Below are 20,810 nucleotides of genomic sequence, written 5' to 3'. Positions count from 1 at the left end.
CTATCTATCTATCTATCTATCTATCTATCTATCTATCTATCTATCTATCTCTCTATCTCTCAATCTACCTCTCTCTACCTCTCTCTCTACCTCTCTCTCTCTCTCTCTCTCTCTCTCTCTAACTATTTATTTAATTAAAGCCATTCAGAGGTGGACTTACTGGTTTGTTTCGGATCATTGTTCGGCTGCATGATCCAAGAGTATGCTTGAGTATGAGGGTGCAAAGTGATTGTCGGACGTTTTCCTTCAGGATTTTCTGGTAGACAGCATAATTAATTGTCCCATCAATCACAGTAAGGTGTCCTGGTCCTGAGTGAGCACATTAGCTCCAAACCATCACATTGCCACCACCATGCTTCACCCTTTTTTTTCTTTTTTTTTCTTTCAATCAAATGCTGTGCCATTTTAATGCCAGATGTAACAGCCCGTACATCTTCCGTTTTTGACTAATCCATCCACAGAAGGTTTTTCCAAAAGTGTTGAGGATTATCGAAATGTCTTTTGGGAAATATGAAATGAGCCTTTGTGTTCCAGTCGTTTTCACCGAGGAACTTCGCAATGGATGCGATTTTTGTCGAATATCTTTCTTATGGTTGAGTCATGAACACTGACCAGAACTGAGGCCAGAGAGAGCTGGAGTTCTTTGAATATCGTTCTTTTACAACCTCCTGGTGAGTCGTTGAGACACACTTGGAGTCATTTTAGTCATTCACCACTCCTGGAAATGTTTGTCACTGTTCACAGTTTTCTCCATTTGTGAATAATGCCTCTGAGAGAGGTTTGGCTGGAGCCCCTGAGTCTTGGAAATGGCTTTTCCAGACTGAAAGATTTCAGTAACTTTTTTTTCTTCTTTCTTAAACTTCTTTGGATTGTGGCATGATGCGTTTGTTTCATGAGATCTTGTCGCTTATTTCACTTTGTCTGACAGATTCTACTTACCTGATTACTTGATTCAACAAATGAGGTACTCTGGTGTTCCCTGTGAAATTGAACTCAGCTTTCCCAAAACTGTCATTCGTCACAGTTACTTTGTGATTTAACATGGGGTGTGGGGTCAATTACTGTTGCACATCGGTATTTTTTGATTGCTTTTTGTGCTTTAATAAATTAAAATGGCATTTAGAAACTGCATTTTGTATTTCCATGGGTTGTCTCTGTGTGATATTAAAATTAGTTTGATGAACTGAAATCAGGAAGGGGGCAAATACTTTTTCACAGCACGATATATCAAGACTCAGTGACAATAATTCACAATGCTGGCTTTCGCATCACTGGAAGGATATGACATGCGTCTTGACACGCTGCCGTAGCCAAGCGTGCCGCTGACCTTGGATTAGTGCTCATAAGAGGAAAAAAAAACTTTGCAAAAAGACTGAAGCAATAGCCCCGTACAAACCGAAATGGTTGAGTCCAAACTGTCAAAAAACGTTCCACCCCTCACATTTGTGTGCATGGGTGTGGGTGTGTGTATCTCTCTCTCTCCTGTCCCATGGAAATCCATTTCAATTCCAAGCGGCGACTCACGGTTCCAAATACGCATCGGCGCTCTTCGCCAACGCTCCTCTCTCCTCATCCTCAACTTCAGCGGCCATCCATCCAGCCGCACCAACGGCAACTGTCCAACAGCGCTGACATAGCCACTGAACAAATCGGGGTTGTGAAAAATGCTGCCCATTACTGGCGCAAAAAACACAAGCGCCCCAGGTCTGTCCAGCACCGACAGTCAATGGCGCCGACATTCCTCCCAATCAAAATCTGTGCTGGTACAGGCGTGCTGCCGAGAAGGCGCAACCACCAAGCACAGATACTGCTCCTTTGACGAATGTCGTGGCCAAAAGCGCTGAAAACAGTCCATATCAGGTCTACACAATGAAATAACAAACAACATGTGACAAAACAAAAGACAAAAACAGCAAAAAAGAACAAAAAAGCAAGGCTCTTGAAGAGCACTTGCCGAAGGCTGCCTACTCGGGCGCCATCTTGGGGAAAAAAATCCTTGTAATCCTTGTGGTGAATCCTTGTAAATTGTGACTGCGTGGCAGTGGGAGTGGGAGTGGAGGACTTGATTTTTCATGATGCAGAGGAAGCACACCGGTGTCATGACATCATGTACGAGGCAGGAGCCAATAATGACAATTTAAAAAGTCAAGATTTCATCAATCCATCCATCCACATTTTCCAAACTGCTTTATCCCCAACAAGGGTTATGGGGTATAATGGAGCCTATCCCAGCTGCCTCCAGGCAGTAGGCGGGGAACACCCTGAACTGGTTGCCAGCCAATTGCAAGGCACACAGAGACAAACAACCATCCACACAGTCACAATTTCGAGTATCCAATCATCCTACCATTGATGTTTTTGGAATGTGGGAAGAAACCCGAGTACCCGGAGAAAACTCAAGCAGGCATGGGGAGAACATGCAAACTCCACACAAGAAGGCCGGAGCCAGGATTGAACCCACGTCGACTGTCATTATCTCTTCTTTTCATTTCTGAGGACTTGAAGCAGCCCACACTATGCTTGTAGTGTTCAGTAAATGGGCAGCTTGCAGCTTCTTTCAATTTAATTGCTTCCAATTAACTTTTTTCTCCTTTTTTCCTTATCACACTGTCAGAAACTAATATCAGCCCGAAAGGTTTCAAATTCCAGCTTATATTTCATGGTATTTAAATCTATTGTGTTAAACAATTCAGGACAGAGCATCTTTTGTTTGAAGCCACACACTTTTCAAGTAGCCCAAAATATTGGAATGGATATTATTAATTTAACTTAAAATGAATTTAATATTTGGTAGCACAAGCCTTTTTGCAATAACTGCATCAAGCCGGCTTTTCCAGGACTTCACTGCAGCATCTTTCAATTCTTGTTTGTTTCTGGGGGTTCCTTTCTCCAGTATCCTCTTCAGGATGCAAAATGCTATTGGGTTCAGGTCTGGTAACTGACTTGGCCAGTCTATGGCTAGGTTCGCACTGCAGCTGTTAAGGCTCAATTCGGATTTTTGGGTGAAATAGGATTTATTTGTTTATTTATTTTTGTGGAAGCGTGCAAAATACATATTAAATGCGACCTCAATCTGTCTGGTGTGTGAACCAAATACGTCCCCAACGTGACCTGCATGCGTTATTTTGATATATTACCGGATCCTCTGTTACATCCTTCGACAGTATGTCACTCTTGACACAGGTCAATGCGCGCCTCTCGGTCACGTGATATGTTACTGCTAAAAATGAAACGCAGGAGCTAGCAAACTTAGTAAAAAACAAACGTTTCTGGGAAGGGGAAAAGGCCCAGCCAGGGGACAGAAGGGGAGCCCACGACTTTCAAGAGAAAGGCTAGATTTAGTAGACAGTATCGAGAGTCCTACTTAAAATACGCATTTATCGTAACAGGAGATTCCCACACAACAAGCCCACTCTGCATAATATGCGGCGATGGTGAGTCATGTTTTTCTGCACTTTGTATTTGCGGTGTATCGTATTTTGAAGGCACGTTTAAATGTTACCATAGCGACCGGAGAGTGTTGCGGCCAGATAGGACGTTCCTCATGTCATCATTCGTGCTTATTATTATGTTTTGAAAACACCAGTTTTCAAAACTGCAGGTCATATCATATTATTTTGCTGTATTTATCTGTCACACCTTAAAGGCCGGTCCCTGAAAATATTATCAGACATAAAACCATCAAAAAATGTCGGGGACCGCTGGTTTAAGTGACCATTGAATCACTATCACAACCAATGTCGGCTTTATGTTTTAAGTGGGACTGAATTAAATTCAAATGTAAAGTTACTACTGTTACTCAGAACAACTTTGCATCTCCCACACTTCCTTGAAGGGGTTCACAACTTACCTCTGGCCACACTCAGTTCATTCAACTCCATTGATTCAAATTCATCCCCTCTCTCAATTCAGGTCTGCCCCAGGTATTTGTCCTGGTGCCACTTTTCATCATCACTTACCCCCCCTCTGACTCGCTGTTTGTGAAAAGCTGAAATTGTCTCTCACTATCAAGAGACAAGAGTCTCCCAGACGGAGCTCACCCAAGACTACAAATTGCCAAACTCAACAATTTCAACAATCATTCGTAAGAGCAACAAAATCATTGCAGAGTTTAAAGATGATCATAAGCGGCTTTAGGGCACGGCACATCTTGAACCAGGGAAGGCACTTTTCATTTGTTGACTACCGTATTTTCACGACTATTCGACGCACCGTACGGTCGGGCGCAGTCTCATTAATGGGTGACATTTCTGTATTTTACACATAGACAAACCGCACTGTCTTAATGGGCGCAGTTTTACAGTGGTAAAACATACGCCAGCTTAAACATACGGCATGCATGCGCACGCTAACAAGTTAGCTTGAAGCATACGGTAGCATGCCAAGACATACAGATACAAGCTACAAACACGTTTTTAAAAAGGCAACGAAAGCAGAACTGAGTTCGGGTGTATTTTATTTAGCCATTGTACAATGTTCTCGCGTTTTTCGATCAATCATCACCCAGAAATCCATCAAAGTCCTCATCCTCTGTATCAGAAGCAGAGGACTGCACATCTCAGTTGTCATTGAATGCATCACATGCTAGTGTGAGTTGCTACGCATTGCCGAGCGGAAAGGAGTAGCAACAGCAAAGTCAACATTTCTCTCGTGTGAAGCTTTCCCACATTTGAAAGTAAAGAACAGAGCGAAACATGGTGGCAGCGCGCGTGTGTGTAGAAAGAATTGAACAATTGTGCAAGTACAGTAATCCATCAAAAACGCTGCGTTCCCTCTCGTTGTTGCGTATTGTGGCGTAACTCACCAAGCGCTGCCTCTCACTCTTTCTAAAGTTGTGTTTGCCACCGATCATCCATTGTTCCCATGCCGTTCGCAACTTTACTTTGAACGCCCGGTTGATGCCGATGTCCAGCGGTTGGAGTTCTTTAGTCAAGCCTCCGGGAATAACGGCAAGCTCAGAGTTCATTTGCTTGACTTGGTTTTTCACCGCTGCTGTGAGATGGGCACGCATGCCAAAAGCATAACCGGTGGCTTTAAGTTTGAACTGAGCTTCGTAGGCGTGTCTCTTTGTCGAATTTATTTTCAGGGGTTCTTAGAAACCAAAACCAGAGTTGTTTTGCAACAATGCACATTGCCACACTCTATACATGTGTTGGTACCTGCTTGCGACGTCCCTTTAGCGTCCACTTACACGCCCACCCTTCATTCATTGGCAGACTGCTCCCCAGCTTGCCTGCGCGCGCTCTCTCTCTCTCTCTCTCTCTCTCTCTCTCTCTCTCTCTCTCTCTCTCTCTCTCTCTCTCTCTCTCTCTCTCTCTCTCTCTCTCTCTCTCTCTCTCTCTCTCTCTCTCTCTCTCTCTCTCTCTCTCTCTCTCTCTCTCTCTCTCTCTCTCTCTCTCTCTCTCTCTCTCTCTCTCTCTCTCTCTCTCTCTCTCTCTCTCTCTCTCTCTCTCTCTCTCTCTCTCTCTCTCTCTCTCTCTATATTAGTGCTGTCAAACGATTACAATATTTAATCTAATCAAAAATCCAACCATCTTAATTAACAAAAAATCACAAAAAATTAATCGTGATTACTCGCACATTTTTTATCGTTCCTGAATTTCCTTTTATATTTTTTGTCCTATATTTCCCCATTTTAATGCTGTCATCAACATGGAATCATGATTTCTATGTACAAAAATTTACTGAAAAAACAATTTCGATTTTAAATTTTAGATGAACATTTTTCACTTGGAGCAGTTATTCACACATAATCTCTCACACAATATTACTGTCCATCAACAACAGTGAAAAAATATTTTTTCACACAACAGCTGCTTTAACAGCTCTTTTTATGGAATCAAAACAGAGCAATATAACATTATAAAGTGCACATCTAAGGTAAACTAGTACTCAGCCGATAGTGGATTTAAGTCATGTTTGCATACTTCGTTTTTCTCAAGTTTGCTTTGATCACAGCAGTCAGGCTATGTTGATTCTGTTGGTCCTTCTTGCGCGGAAGTCTCTCTACGGTTTTGTGGAGACATAATTTTGGATGACTACACTTGGTTCGAGGCACAACACTGGAGATGTTTTCTTATTTTCGGTGTGGTCACTACCACTGCACCGCTGAACTCTCGACGTGCCTAAGCGCACCGTCAGTCAGACGAACACAGAGCGGCTCCACCCGCTTCATTTATATGGACAGGGAACACTGGAACCTTCCACAAAAAATAGTTCCAAACAAGTAACAATCACGTTACTTGTGGCATAAATCGTATTCGACAGGCAACCTGCTCTTTATTCACCAGAGGCTCATTATCCTAGTCTCTTATTTCTCTCCCGAAACAGTGTCTTTTCCCCCTTGGTGTACCTTAGCCTTCTCCGCTACGTACAATCTTATACACAGCTTGTAATGGAGGCTCTCGCTGGCAATTCGTAGTCGAGTCGTTAGACGCAATGCGAATGTTTTCAGCTTAAGTCGAGCTGTGGAAAATGTTGACAGGCTTGCATGCAGGAGCCATTTATTTAGCTATGGCTTCAGCAAATTTGTTCTTCGTCGTGTCAGCCATTTTCTTCGTTTTGAAATGATTCATAGCTGTCTGTCTTCGACGAGGGGGTGGGGTACTCACGTCAGCTGTGTGCTTGGACATTAAGTGGTATTTCAGTCTCAATGTGCTATGATGATAGCTCAGTTTACGACTGAAAAACATACAGGTAACTTTGATCTTGTCAGTGGAACAATCTGGCAAATTTTTAAAAGTAAACTTTCCATTCATAAACTCTTTAAGTATCCGCTTTCTGTGTCTCGCGCTGCCGTGGCTGGCAAAACAAACGTGCCTGGACCTGTGCAGTGCGCTTGTTGTTTTGTTTGTTTCTGGTTTATTTATAGAGCAACGCTGTGACGTGTGCCCCGTTCATCTTGCGAGAAAACATTTAATCCCATTAAAATTTAGTTAAATTAATGCCAATAAAAACGCGCTAAACTGACAGCTCATATATATATATATATATATATATATATATATGCACACACACACACACACACACACACACAAATGTATTCATTTATATTCAAACTGAATGAGGGGAGATGCAGACAAATGTTTGCAGTTGGGATCATTTAACAAACTAACCTGTCCTCAAAGCCACCATCAACCAACATTCAGTCTTTGTTGTTTCATTAGGGTAGTGCTTGGAAAATTGCTCTCAAAGAAAAAAAAAACACTCCATCTCCATCATTTCCATTTATGCTGCACGTAAAAATAAATGTAGCCACTTTAAGACGATTTACACTTTGTAACAGCATATGCCTGCTGAGAGCGCTCGAGTCCAATCGTCATTAAAGTGGTCACAGGCAACACCTGGAAACCAACTTAACAGTTTCATTTGTACCTCAAAAGAGTGGCTTGAACTACTCACCCCACTGATGGCTGCCATTCGCAATCTAAAAATGCACACATTGTTTGACAAGATAGCCTCATGAAAACACAAGTGTATTTTGACCATGGCATCGTACCTAATAATTACATCAAGGATCTTAAGGACGAATGAAGAGATGTGATAAAACTAGCACACACAATGCAGCTGTTTGAAGGGAACATTTTGCCACAATACTTCTTCTTCATCCCTTTAATTACACCACTAGGAATAGATCCACAGACCCGCCGTATCACTGCAAAGCACCAGCTGCCAGACTCAGAAGTGGCTTCCAGTTGGTACTCTCTCTGTTGAGTCTCCAATACACAAAAGCCACATGGGTTTCTGACATAATAGTTCCCATCCAAAGTGTTTGGATTTCCAGGCACTGTTTGACTCCTGTTTTTGTCTGCAGCATGATGGTTATGGCATTTTTTTTTTTGGTCCATCATTACTGGTGTGTTGAGCTTGTTAACTGAGAGCATAATCTTAGTTACCGGGAGAATAGTTTAAGGACAAAGTTCACATTCAGTTTAAGATGATGAAAAGTCTTTGAATTGGTCTTCTGGGACACACCAAAAAAAGTTTTTAAAGATGAACGGAGGTTTTCGCTGATGTAATTTATGTCAAAAACGAACCAAATTTTAGGTTGACAAGATGAGCAACATGAGATTGCACTGTTTGGAGCGTTGGATGTGTTTATTCTCACACACGCACATGAACACGCACGCAGACACATACACACACACACACACACACACACACACACACATGCACACACATGCACACACACACACACACACACACACACACACCTAAATTGGTCGGTTTCAGTGTACTTTCTGAAGGAAACCGTCTTATGCTCAGCTATTTTTGCTTATTATTTTTGCAATTAAGGAAGAAATTCTTGGTACCCACAAAAATTGGAAACCACATGCTCTGTTTCAAAAAATATTTCCTATTGTAAGCTTTATTTGGTATGTGAAGCCCCAGAAAGTATACATTCTCAAAGTAAGAAAAAATGTTTTTAAGTAAAGATTTTGGGCATAAATCTTTTCAGATTTTTTTTGAAGACCTTTTACTGTGTTTAAAGGACTACTAAGTTTATTGACTTGCTTTAAGAATTATAGCCAAACAAATTGTATTTCCTTCACGAGCAATTATTTATTTATTTTGGCTTCATAATAAGAACCACATTTGAGGGAATTTTGCTGATTTTCAGTATGGCTTTTTTCTCTGTGTGTGTGTGTGTGTGTGTGTATCAGAGGTCACCGAGATATATCCCTTTTGCGGATTTTTATTTGCAGCAGAGTGAGGAGGCAGTTTCATCCACGCTAAATACAGTCGAATGCAAGACTACTTTGGGACTCAGCTCCGTTGTGAGCTCACACACCCTTTATCAGAAACTAAACATATGCTTGTGGGTGTGTCTTACCACTGGGATTGAACTGCATGCAGGATATGGGTTTGTCATGAGCTGGAAAATGAGCCACCAATCCTTCGGTTTCTGAGTCCTCGCTCACCAGGACCTGCAGCAAGCAGACAAATATTACTTGCAAGAAAAAAATTATAAAAATTAAAAAAAACAAGACGAACCAACAGATAAACACGAAAAAGACCAAATCATGTTCTATAAATAATACAATAATGTTTGACTTTGTCATTGGAAGAGGACAGGTCTAACCAGCCCTTGCTGAGATGCCAGTTTTTTTTTTTTTATACAACTTATTTCACCTCTCATGTGTCATATATTATTATTATTATATTATTGTAGTAATAATAATAATAATAATAATAAGAGAAAAATAACAACAACAACAACAAATTCCTACAAAAACAATAGGGTCCTCACAGCAGTTGCTTCTTGGGCAATAATAATAATAACAATAATAATAATAATAATAATTTCGACAAAAACAATAGAGACGTCGCAGCAGCCGCTGATCAGGCCCTAATGACAATGTCTAGACTGCTCAGGCGAAAATAATTTCTAGAAAAACAGTAGAAATTCCACAGCAGTTGCTGCTCGGGCTGTAATTATAATCGGAATATATAAATACAATGATACATATATTTTTTTTAAATTGAATCAACCCTTTCACAATGACCAGAAGTAAAAGAAAAATGGACAGACCTGTCCCTCGCCAACTTTATCACTGTCAATGACTGTGACCACACCAGCGTTATGGATGCTACGACGACTCATGTTGTGAGGGGACCCTTCTTCTTCTGAAGTACATGCTGGGAGACTACCAGTCAACTGGGTCACAACCTTCCCAACCATGCTGAGACCTGTCTTCAGAGTCTAAAGGGAGAAACAATCAACAATGGTGAGTTTACAATTAATCTTCAATTTAGTTTGAAAATAGAATGATGTATTCAGTTGAAAAAGAATGTTCAGCATTTTTGGCACTTATTTTTCTGAAATCCACAGCAGGCAGAGAGATGTGCAAAGTTTGTCACTAAGTGTGTGTGCACCAGGGAATGTCTATCCACTCAATGTGTGTGCATTATGTTCCTCTGAGTCTGTTTAAAGCCCAGCCAGGGTGTCTGGCTCAAAAACACCTCTGTGCCTTTATTAAAGGATAGTGCTACTTAAGTGTAGTCTGTCTTGCATAATACACTGTGTTTGCCTAATGGAGTCCAATGTGTGAGACTGTGTGTATGCCAACACCAAATGAGGCTCTGGAGAGTCTAATGAAGCATTCAGGCGGCCACTGTCAATACAATGTGGCGCCAAGCATATTTTTGTTGAGGTCTGTGGATCACCACTTGTTTCTCATCATCAATCCATCAGACGCACTAAGTATCTGTTGGCGTTTTGTGTGCGTACAATTATATTTGCATGTGTCAGTGTGTGCATGTAATTTGCGAGCACAGCCATCAATTATTCACAAAGGCATTCAGACACAGATTGATCAACACTAATGTCTTTTTATAATAACTGCAGTTGTGGACATCAGAGATGTTATCCAAACAAAGCCATTGATTAACACAGAGGAGGAAAACCATGTCTACTGGCTGAAAAACAAAAATCATATAAATAATGTCAAAGCTACCAATTCATCCAAAAATCTAAAAATATCACCATCCTATGGGAAAACTATACTGCACTGCGAACATGAAAATGTTAACAATATGACAAAGCTTTTGCACTCCAGAACAAAACCAATCCTCCTGGATCCCCCGCACCCTGCCCACCACCTTTTCCAGCTACTCCCCTCAGGCAGACGCTACAGATCCATGCGCACCAAATCCAGTAGACACTTAAACAGCTTAAACTCGCCTTCTTTTATCCAGTCGATGTGTCGCGCCATATACCTGGGGACACTTTGTCATCTTCATTATATTGTAAAGTACATCCGATTAAAAGCTATTTTGATAAAATATGAACTCTATAAATGCCAAAAATTAGGTGACATTTATTAGGAAATGGAAAATGGCTGAATTTCTTTTGAGTTTTGAGGAAAGTTCCAGACTTTTTTAAGGTAATGGGCTTTTACATTTGCCCCCAATTCTTGGGAGATCTTGGTGAAATGTTTAATCAGGACTGCTTGATTAAAAATTTGTAGCAGGTGCAATTAAGCCATTTGTTTTTGTGGGGTTTTTTTTGGTTTGTTATGTTTTTTTGCAAAATGAATTGATAAAATTCAGATGAATTGGCCAAAATTAGCTCATCACCATGGCTACAGCGTTCGGCAAAATAAGCTGTTTTTCCTGGTCGCCTGGATTATCGTAGAATGATACACCCACAGTTTCAAGACAATCAGGCAACATCTCTTGGACTTTTTAAAAAAATGTGACCTCTATAAAAGGTCAAAAATGGATCCAAAGGTGAAAGACAATTAAAAATGGCAGCCTTTCTGTTAGCTTTAGCAAACACCTCCATTAAACTTTTTAGTAGAACTTTTTAGTAGAACTTTATACCTGCAAAATGCAGTTGATCTTGGTGACACGTACAACCAGCGCTTCTTCCGCAAAAATAAATAAATAAAAACGTTTTAGGGGACATTGTTGAATCATTTAAAAAAATAAACAACCAGAAAGCGCACAATAACCTCATCAAATATTGATGCTGTTGCTACGACTGATGTGTTTGCAAAGTTTCACGAGTTTTTGTGCATGTGTAGACCCTTTAGAGCAGGGGTCCCCAACCTTTTTTGCCCCACGGACCGATTTATGTCAGACAATATTTTCAGGGACTAGCATTCAAGGTGAGGCGGAAATAATACAACAAAATAATATGGTAAGAGCTGCATGAAAACTGTGGTGTTTTCGAAATATAAATTAATAAACAAGGAGCGTCTAATCTGGCCGCAACACTCTGATCGCGATGGTCATGTTTAATGCCTTTTAAATACGATAGAATGCAAATTCAAAGTGCATGTACATGACGACTCACCACAGCCTCGGGGGAAACCAGACGGTCCCATCTCATGGTAATAGGAGAAAATGACACCTCAAGTGAGTGTTTTATGTCCAGTCTACTTCGTAATTTTGTTTCAGTCGCCGTTGCTGCAGAAAATCCCCGCGACAGTGCTATTGTGGCGATCTCAGAATATTCAGCCATAACTTTAATCCAGTTGTATCGAACGTCCTTTTAAGGCCGCCGTCATTTGCGATCTCCAGCAGTTTTTTTTTTTGCGTAATCGGTCATGTGACGTAGAAGCGTGGTTTGACACGTGTCAAGCGTGACAGAGACGGATGTAGACGGAAATAAAACATATTTTGTATTCCGAAATAAATAAAACCGAATTAAGGCAAGTTATTTCTGTGCGGCCCGGTACCAAATGCCCTGTGGACCGCCACCGGTCCATGGACCGGTGGTTGGGGACCCCTGCTTTAGAGTACTGTTGTTTTCATGCCGAACAGTGCATTGACATGGTGACAGCTTTTCGCGAAATATCACACTTCTTGTTGCAACTTCATGAAGGCCTAAACACTCTTCCGTGCAAATCCGAGATAAATTTGGTCAACGTGTATAGCCAGTGGGTGGAACTACCACTGGAGTGAAAAATGACTTTGAATGTCTTTAGGCTAAGACTTATAAATAAAGTGAAATTTGAACAAAATACAATCAAGTCAAGTTACAGCAAGCAACGTTTATTGTCACGATGGAACATTAGACCCCGTAATGCCCATGCCCTTTGCGCCGAATAGTCATAATATGGATGAGCGTCTTGGCAATTTAATCTGAGAGTGACAGAAGTAGATATTTATATGCTGAAAAAGGCAGATTTGGTGATTGATTCATATCAATCTTAATGTCATAATGGCAAGTGAATGCTCATAATCAGTGACAGTCATTTCTTTTCATTTCATTGGGCTATGAAATCCAGCTAAACAAAACTCAACCTAAAATAAGAATAAAACAAGACCATGTAGCATATTAACAAGAAACCCAACTAAATTAAAATGAACTTTAAAAAAAATGATTCTACCAAGCTATAATATTCCTTGGACCAATCAAGACACAGGGCAGGAGTCTCATTTTTAGCAAGCTACATTTGAAAAATGTATGAAATGGGGGACAGAGAAAGAAGTATTATCTTAGTAGGATTGCATCTCTGGCAGTGGTGCTGGTCGCTTCCAACTCCCCACTAAATGCCACCCCAGTTGCCATAGTTATTGTGGGCAATGAATCTATTAATAATACATGACTACATTAAAAATTAAATTGCTTGTGATGTTGCCCATATAAACGTTAATAACAGCAGTCAGTTTACAATTTGCTTCCACACTGATCCCTTTCAAAGAAAAAAAATGGTTACATCCAAACTGCTCCACCACGAGTCAGATATGTGTGCATGAAGAGTCACCTCAACACCAACCTGCCCTCTTGTCCACTGCTGGGGAAATCTTAAGTGCATTTTACCTGTATGCCTACCATCCCAATCTGACTAAAGACAGTTGAGAAAAGCATCTGTGTAATTTATTTGTGGATGCTCAATGATTCAAATGCTGAAAATGTTGTAATGGTACTGTAGAGTAATTTACTGAAATAGTAGTAGTAGAAGTAGTGTGTGTGTGTGTGTGTGTGTGTGTGTGTGTGTGTGTGTGCGTGTGTGTCAGAGGCGATTGCTCGAAGACTGAAAGGGAAGCTCAGCTTCCCCTAATATGTCAAAAAATAAGTGATCAAATATATGTCTGTAGATACAATTGCGTAGACATGTCATTGACTAAATATGCGCTACAAGGTGCTCAACTTCTGTTCCGAATCACAGCTTCTTACTACTGGTTACAACGCAAGTCTCTTCTCATTCATTCCTGCAGCTTCACTGTGCTTTAAACTGTGGACGCTGAGCGTCGACAGTGAGGGCGCTGGGAGTCTCGAGAGTAGTCCCAATGCATTAAAACGACACGAGCCATTGGATAAATGCTCGTTTTGTCCCGCTCATCGGACGCTCAGCGTCTCTGGGAGTCTATGGAGAGTGGGCGTTTATGGGATGACCCGGATGCTCTGCTTTTCATTCCATCTTCTCATTCATTCTCGCAGCTTCACTGTGCTTTAAACTGTGGACGCTGAGCATCGACAGTGCAGGCGCTGGGAGTCTCGATAGTCCCAATGCATTAAAATGACACGAGCCATTGGATAAATGCTGGTTTTGTCCCACCCATCGGATGCTCAGCGTCTCTGGGAGTCTATGGACAGTGGGCGTTTGTGGGCTGACCCGGACGCTCTGCTTTTCTGCATGATGATTGGATGATTTGTCTGAGGCTGAATCTCTTTTTGACTGACAGAGAAATGAGCCATTCACCGATCTTTTGGTGTAGACATCCATGGGAGCATTTGTCAATTCTCATTCTGTTCTGAGTTGAACTGGAGACTTCTTCTAATCACCTTAGTGACACTATCTTTGTTCAAAACGACGAGCGACAGATTAATATTTTATTTCTCTTGTGTTTTATTGGAGTTGCTTGTGTTCGCAGACTGACTTATATCACCCCAGTTAAGACCCTGGAAAAGACGCCTTGAGGTATGGTATGACAGGGTCACATATCATTTTCTTGAAAAGGAACGGAGAGTAGAATTCACATATAAATAATCAGACATATTTTATGATGTAGAGCGAAATTGAGCTTCCCCTCCTTGACAGACCAGCATCCGCCACACACACACACACACACACAAAATCCTCATCTCACCCCTCCCCCTTCGGGTGGTGTCCGTCCCTCATTCAGCTCGGGTCCTCTACCAGAGGACAGGAAGCTTGAGGGTTCTGCGCAGTATCCTTGCTGTTCGCAACACTGTGCCTTTCTGGACTGAGATGTCAGACGTTGTTCCCGGGATCTGTTGCAACCACTCATCTAGTTTGGGGGTCACTGCCCCGAGTGCTTCGACCACCACAGGCACGACTGTCACCTTTACCTTCCAGGCTATCTCCATCTCCTCTCTGAGCCCTTGATATTTCTCGAGTTTGTCGTGTTCCTTCTTTCTGATGTTTCCATCACTTGGGACCGCTACATCCACTACAATGTCTTTCCTCTGCCCTTTATCTATGATCACGATATCTGGTTGGTTCGCCATTACCATCTTGTCAGTCTGGATCTGGAAGTCCCACAGGATCTTCGCTCTGTCATTCTCCACCACCTTCGGAGGTGTTTCCCATTTTGACCTTGGGGTTTCCAGTCCATACTCCGCACAGATGTTTTGGTCGACTATGCCAGCCACCTGGTTATGGCGTTCCATGTAGGCTTTCCCTGCCAGCATCTTACACCCTGCAGTTATGTGTTAGATCGTCTCTGGTGCCTCTTTGCACAACCAACACCTTGGGTCTTGTCTGGTGTGGTATATCTGGGCCTCAATGGCTCTGGTGCTCAAGGCCTGCTCCTGAGCAGCCAGGATGAGTGCCTCTGTGCTGTCATTCAGGCCAGCCCTCTCTAGCCACTGATATGACTTCTTGAGATCGGCTACTTCAATTCTGGTCCGGTGGTACATCCCGTGTAGGGGCTTGTCCTCCCATGATGGTCCCTCTTCCAGCGCCTCATCCTCTGTTCCCCATTGTCTGAGACATTCTCTGAATATGTCATCCGTTGGAGCCTTCTCCTTGATGTATTCATGGAGCTTGGATGTTTCATCCTGGACAGTGGCTCTCACACTCACTAGTCCCCGGCCTCCTTCCTTTCGGCTTGCGTACAGTCTCAGGGTGCTGGATTTGGGATGGAACCCTCCATGCATGGTTAGGAGCTTTCGGGTCTTAACGTCCGTGGTCTGGATCTCTTCCTTTGGCCACCTTATTATTCCTGCAGGGTATCTAATCACTTGCAGGGCATAGCTGTTTATTGCCCGGGTCTGATTCTTGCCATTGAGCTGGCTTCTTAGGACTTGCCTCACTCACTGGAGGTATTTGGCCGTAGCCGCTTTCCTTGTTGCCAGTTCGAGGTTGCCATTGGCTTGTGGTATACCGAGGTACTTGTAGCTGTCCTCAATGTCTGCTATTGTTCCTTCAGGGAGTGACTACCCTTCCTCTCTTAGTCACCATCCGACTACATTTCTCGAGCCCGAATGACATCTCAATGTCGCTACTGTAGATCCTGGTTGTGTGGATCAGGGAGTCTATGTCCCTTTCGCTCTTAGCATACAGCTTTATGTCATTCATGTAGAGGAGGTGACTGATTGTAGCTCCATTTCTGAGGCGGTATCCATAGCCTGTCTTGGTGATTACTTGGCTTAGGGGGTTCAGTCCTATGCAGAACAGCAGTGGGGATAGTGCATCACCTTGATATATGCCACATTTGATGGACACTTGGGTAAGTGGCTTGCCATTGGCTTCAAGTGTGGTTTTCCACATCCTCATCGAGTTCGCAACGAAGGCTCTGAGGGTCCTGTTCACCTTATACAACTCCAAGCATTCAGTGATCCATGTATGTGGCATTGAGTCATAGGCTTTCTTGTAATCAATCCAGGCTGTGCACAGGTTGGTACGTCGGGACCTGCAGTCTTGTGTGACTGTTCTGTCAACCAGGAGCTGATGTTTGGCTCCTCTGGTATCTCTACCAATGCCCTTCTGTACTTCGCTCATGTATTGATCCATGTGTCCACTTATCTTAGCCGCAATGATGCCTGACATGAGCTTCCATGTTGTGGAGAGACAGGTTATTGGCCGATAGTTGGATGGGGCTGCACCCTTTGAGGGATCCTTCATGATCAGGATGGTTCGCCCTTCGGTTAGCCATTCTGGGTGAGTCCCGTCCCTCAGCAGCTGGTTCATTTGTACTGCTAGGCGCTCATGGAGTGCTGTGAGTTTCTTTAGCCAGTAGGTGTGGACCATGTCCGGGCCTGGTGCTGTCCAGTTCTTCATATCTGAGACTCTTTCCTGTATGTCTGCCACTGTTATGGTAACCTGGTTCTGTTCAGGGAGGTTGCTGTGCTCCTCTCTCAGGGTCACCAGCCATTGTGCACTGCTGTTATGTGCAACCTCCTTCTCCCATATGCCTTTCCAGTACCTTTCAGTTTCCAGTCTTGGTGGGTCAGCTCTGTTGTTAGGACCCTGCCACTGAGCGTACACTTTCGCAGGTTGTGTTGCGAACAGCCTGTTTATTCGTCTGGCCTCATTCTCTTTCGTGTACCGCTTTCGGCGACTGGACAAGGCTTGGAGCCTTTGTTTGGCAGTTTCGAGTGCTTCAGGTATGGTCATCTGGATGTACCTCTCGGGTATCGGCCTTTTCATCACACCTCTCTGGGCCTCCGTTAATATATATATATATATATATATATATATATATATATATAAAGTGTGTGTGTGTATATATGTATATATGGTACAGTATGTATATGAGTAACTACACTAAGCAAGAAGAAGACAAACAGGATTTCGTAAAAGTTTAGCCCCTTATGAGTTTGAGCCCATGAGGTGTGTGTGTATTTGATGTTCAATCAATTGTCTTTGTGGTTTGGTCTTTTATTTGGTTTGTAATGTACTTTGTATGTTTCATGTTGGTGGGACCAGTTCTCATGGGTTGCCAGGAATAAAACCCTGTATTCTCAATTGGAATTTGTGTCGTCAATCATGCCGCATCCTACGGCGCTACAATATGTGTGAATTTGTCTTTGGATCATGTTTTTCAAAATAAATATTTAATTCCTTATATTTACCTCTACAAGCCTGAATTAAAACCATGAATTCCTATGTGGTATATGCTGAACATGCTACATTATACTTTATTTTTTCATTTTTAAAAAATCTAATAAAAGGGTAAAAGGGAATTCCAAAAAAACTAAAACAAAAATAAACAGCCAGTTGGAAAAAATATTCCTGTGCAAGGAAAATGTAAAAATGTATTTTCACATACCTTAGCAGCATTGATCACTGTTGCCGTATAAGATTGTGCATTATCATCACAAGCTCCTCCTCGAGACTGGTGACATCTGATTAACTGCAAAAACAGGGTAAATAGTGGCTTAATATTTGTTTCAATCATCCTGCGATTCGGGGGGGGGGGGGGGTTCCACTGTATTCTCCTCTTGAGCTAACTTATGTACTGTAGTTGGCAATGAGGTCTGGGGACTGAGATGGCGATCGGATTCTGTGACTGTTGGACCATTTCTATAAATTTCAGGAAGAGAATAGGCTTCTGCAATTAAAAAATACATACTTTTTAAGGATTTTAATGATATTTATGGAGGGCACTTCCTCCCAAATCTGTTTTAGTGTGTCCTACCATGGTGAAATACATCACTGCATTCTTAGCCATTAAAAGTCAATTTCATGGGATCACTTCGTGTTGCCGTTAAAATTTCTATTGCCAAACCATGTACTGGGTTATTGATTTGTTTCTGTGATGTGTGTCTTCATGTCAGATTACCTTGTTCTCAGCATAAGCTAGCCAGCGATTTCCCAGTGCTACTGGATTGAGATTTGGTCCAGGACATGGATAGCAACCTGAAAGATCCAAAGTCAATTGCATTCATATTTTCTACAGATACCGTGAATGGTAAGATAAAGATGATGGGACACTGCGCAAAGATGTAAGAAATAAAGCATGTCCAGTATATCAAATAGCGACAGAGAGACAGTGAGAGCTCGACACTGGTAAAAGTAAATGATAAAAACATAATAAAACACTTAAAGCCCATATCCACCAGGTGGTACAGTTTAGTACATCGGTCTCCAAACTACAGCCCACGGGCCGGATCCGGCCCATCACCACATTTGGTCCGGCCCCACTGAACAATACCAGAGTCTTTTGATTTATTTTTCATCTTGGTGTATTTGGATTTTATCATAAAGTTGGGCTTTTGCAATAAAATATTCCTTTGTTGTGAACTCTTTTCATAATTAACTATTGGTTAGTAACTATTTCATGAACACATATAACGTGACATTTGTTCCATCCTTCTGCGGTCTGTGCCGTTATCTGGCAATCCCAGAAAAAAATCCTAGACCCGCCCCTCTCAAAGAGAACGTAATCATGGCGAAAGGGTCAGGTAAGAGAAAACAATGATTCAGAATACAGGGAATTTAACCCAAAGTGGAGAAAGGATTTTTTTGTTCAATGCAGAGAACAGGCTGGCTGTGTCACCTGTTAGGAGGCGGTGGCGAGATTCAAAGAATATAATCTGAGGAGACACTATGAATCCCGTCACAACAACAAGTATGACATTTTGCATGGCCAAATGCGAGCAGACAAACTGGAAATGCTAAAAAGATGAATGTCTAAAGAGTTAGAGCTGGGCTGGTCAAAACTGGCCAGCAACACAACTGACGAAGCTCCGAGTATGGTGGGTGCGTCTCGGGGGTCTAAGAGGACGCATGAACCAGGAGATGTAAGAACAGAGTTTCAAAATCACTGCCTAATTCACCAGGAAGCACTGTGCTGCAAAGTATTGACTTGGGATTCTGTCATTAAGGTTGTGTTGTAGTGCATAACATTCATCAGAGCAAAGTTGATTCTTATTTATTTTATAAATCGTCTAATTTATTTCTGTGAAGAACCCGGGTAGGGTTAATTTGTGATTATTTATTTCATTAATGGTGTTATTTGTTTTTTGTTTTTTTTGATGATGGCACCCACTGAGTGGCTCCCTCTCCAGCAGCTCATATCCCTGTTTGAGTCTCTTTTCGTCCTTTTACTTTATTTATTACTTCTTCCCATTTTGTTTTGCGTGGTTTTGTACCCCAAACCCATGGGGGGGGGGGGGGGGCAGCTTCATTTATGCTCATCTCCTTTATTTGCTTTAATCTTTTTACGTATCCTGTGAACGGAGATCCAGATAGCACACGCAACTCCATTGTTTACAGTAAGGACCAGCTGTTAGCATGGCGGGCTAACAGCGGGCTACTGGCCGGTGACAAACCGGATATCCCACGAGAGTTGAAGAGGAGGACACGACGGTGTCGAGCCGGGAAGGACCGCCGCACAAGGCGGAGAAAGTACAGACATGTCCTCCCGTCCGTCATCATGGGGAATGTAAGATCCCTCCCTAACAAGATGGATGAGCTGGCGGCGCTAACGCGACATCAAAGGGAGTACCGCGAGGCTAGCCTAATGCTACTCACAGAGTCGTGGCTAACAGCGATCACTCCGGACACACATGTCGAGTTGGAAGGCTTCCAACTCATACGTGCGGACAGGAATGAAGGGAGTGGAAAGAGAAAAGGTGGGGGACTTGCTGTTTTTGTGAACGACAAATGGTGCAATCCGGGGCATATCACGATCAAAGACAAACTCTGCAACCAGGACATTGAGCTGCTAGCCATTAGCCTCAGGCCCCATTATCTCCCGAGGGAATTCTCACACGTCATAGCCGCGACACTGTACATCCCCCCGTCGGCTAATAGTGATGCAGCGCGTGATGCCCTGATGACTGTCGTGAGCAGGCTGCAAACACAGTCCCCCAACGCCCTGCTGATCATCTCTGGGGACTTCAACCATGTCTCTCTGTCGTCCTCCCTTTCAACCTTCAAGCAGTATGTAACCTGGGCCACTAGAGACAATAATATTTTGGACTTGTTTTATGCCACTACCAAGGAGGCAAATAAACCCCTCTCCCTCCCCCCTCTTGGAAGAGCAGACCACAACTTGGTATTTCTCGAGCCTGTGTACAAACCCCTGGTGCACAGGCAGCCAACTGTGACCAGAATGGTCAATAAATGGTCATCGGAAGCTGAAGATGCTCTGCGGGACTGCTTCGCGACAACCAGGTGGGAACTCTTCAGCGAGGTTCATGGGGAGGACATTGATGCACTCACTGACACCATCACAGATTATATAAACTTCTGTGAGGACAACACCGTCCGTACCCACCAGAACTCTGCGGTGTTTTTCCAACAAACCATGGATTAATCCTGACATAAAGACCCTGCTGAAGGAGAAGAAGAGAGCTTTTCGGTCGAGAAACAGAGAGGAGCTGAAGGCCGTGCAGGTTCGGCTGAGAAGAAAGATCAGGGAGGGGAAGAAGATATACAGGA

The 20,810-nt window shown here is 42.7% G+C and overlaps 2 protein-coding genes across 6 annotated transcripts in view; both read right to left on the bottom strand.

Annotated features, from left to right (window-relative positions):
• Window positions 1–20,810, bottom strand: part of bcas3 (BCAS3 microtubule associated cell migration factor) — a 376,831-nt gene that overhangs the window by 287,323 nt on the left and 68,698 nt on the right. For all 5 annotated transcript variants that reach the window (XR_007964470.1, XM_052078874.1, XM_052078875.1 and 2 more), the window contains 4 exons: window positions 18,205–18,281; window positions 17,692–17,775; window positions 9,533–9,703; window positions 8,834–8,927 (listed from right to left, as the gene is read on the bottom strand). Coding sequence is in view for 4 of the 5 variants with exons in the window: in XM_052078874.1 (XP_051934834.1) it covers window positions 8,834–8,927; window positions 9,533–9,703; window positions 17,692–17,775; window positions 18,205–18,281 (426 nt within the window). In the remaining variant the exon portion in view is untranslated. The remainder of the gene's footprint in view (window positions 1–8,833; window positions 8,928–9,532; window positions 9,704–17,691; window positions 17,776–18,204; window positions 18,282–20,810) is intronic.
• LOC127609199 (uncharacterized) overlaps window positions 1–20,810 on the bottom strand; it is a 99,957-nt gene that overhangs the window by 65,488 nt on the left and 13,659 nt on the right. The gene's annotated exons all lie outside the window — the stretch shown is intronic.

The sequence above is a fragment of the Hippocampus zosterae genome, chromosome 10 (assembly GCF_025434085.1).
Source record: "Hippocampus zosterae strain Florida chromosome 10, ASM2543408v3, whole genome shotgun sequence".
NCBI lineage: Eukaryota > Metazoa > Chordata > Actinopteri > Syngnathiformes > Syngnathidae > Hippocampus > Hippocampus zosterae.
Note: the sequence above shows the minus strand (reverse complement) of the source record. Positions and strands in the feature narration are given on the sequence as shown.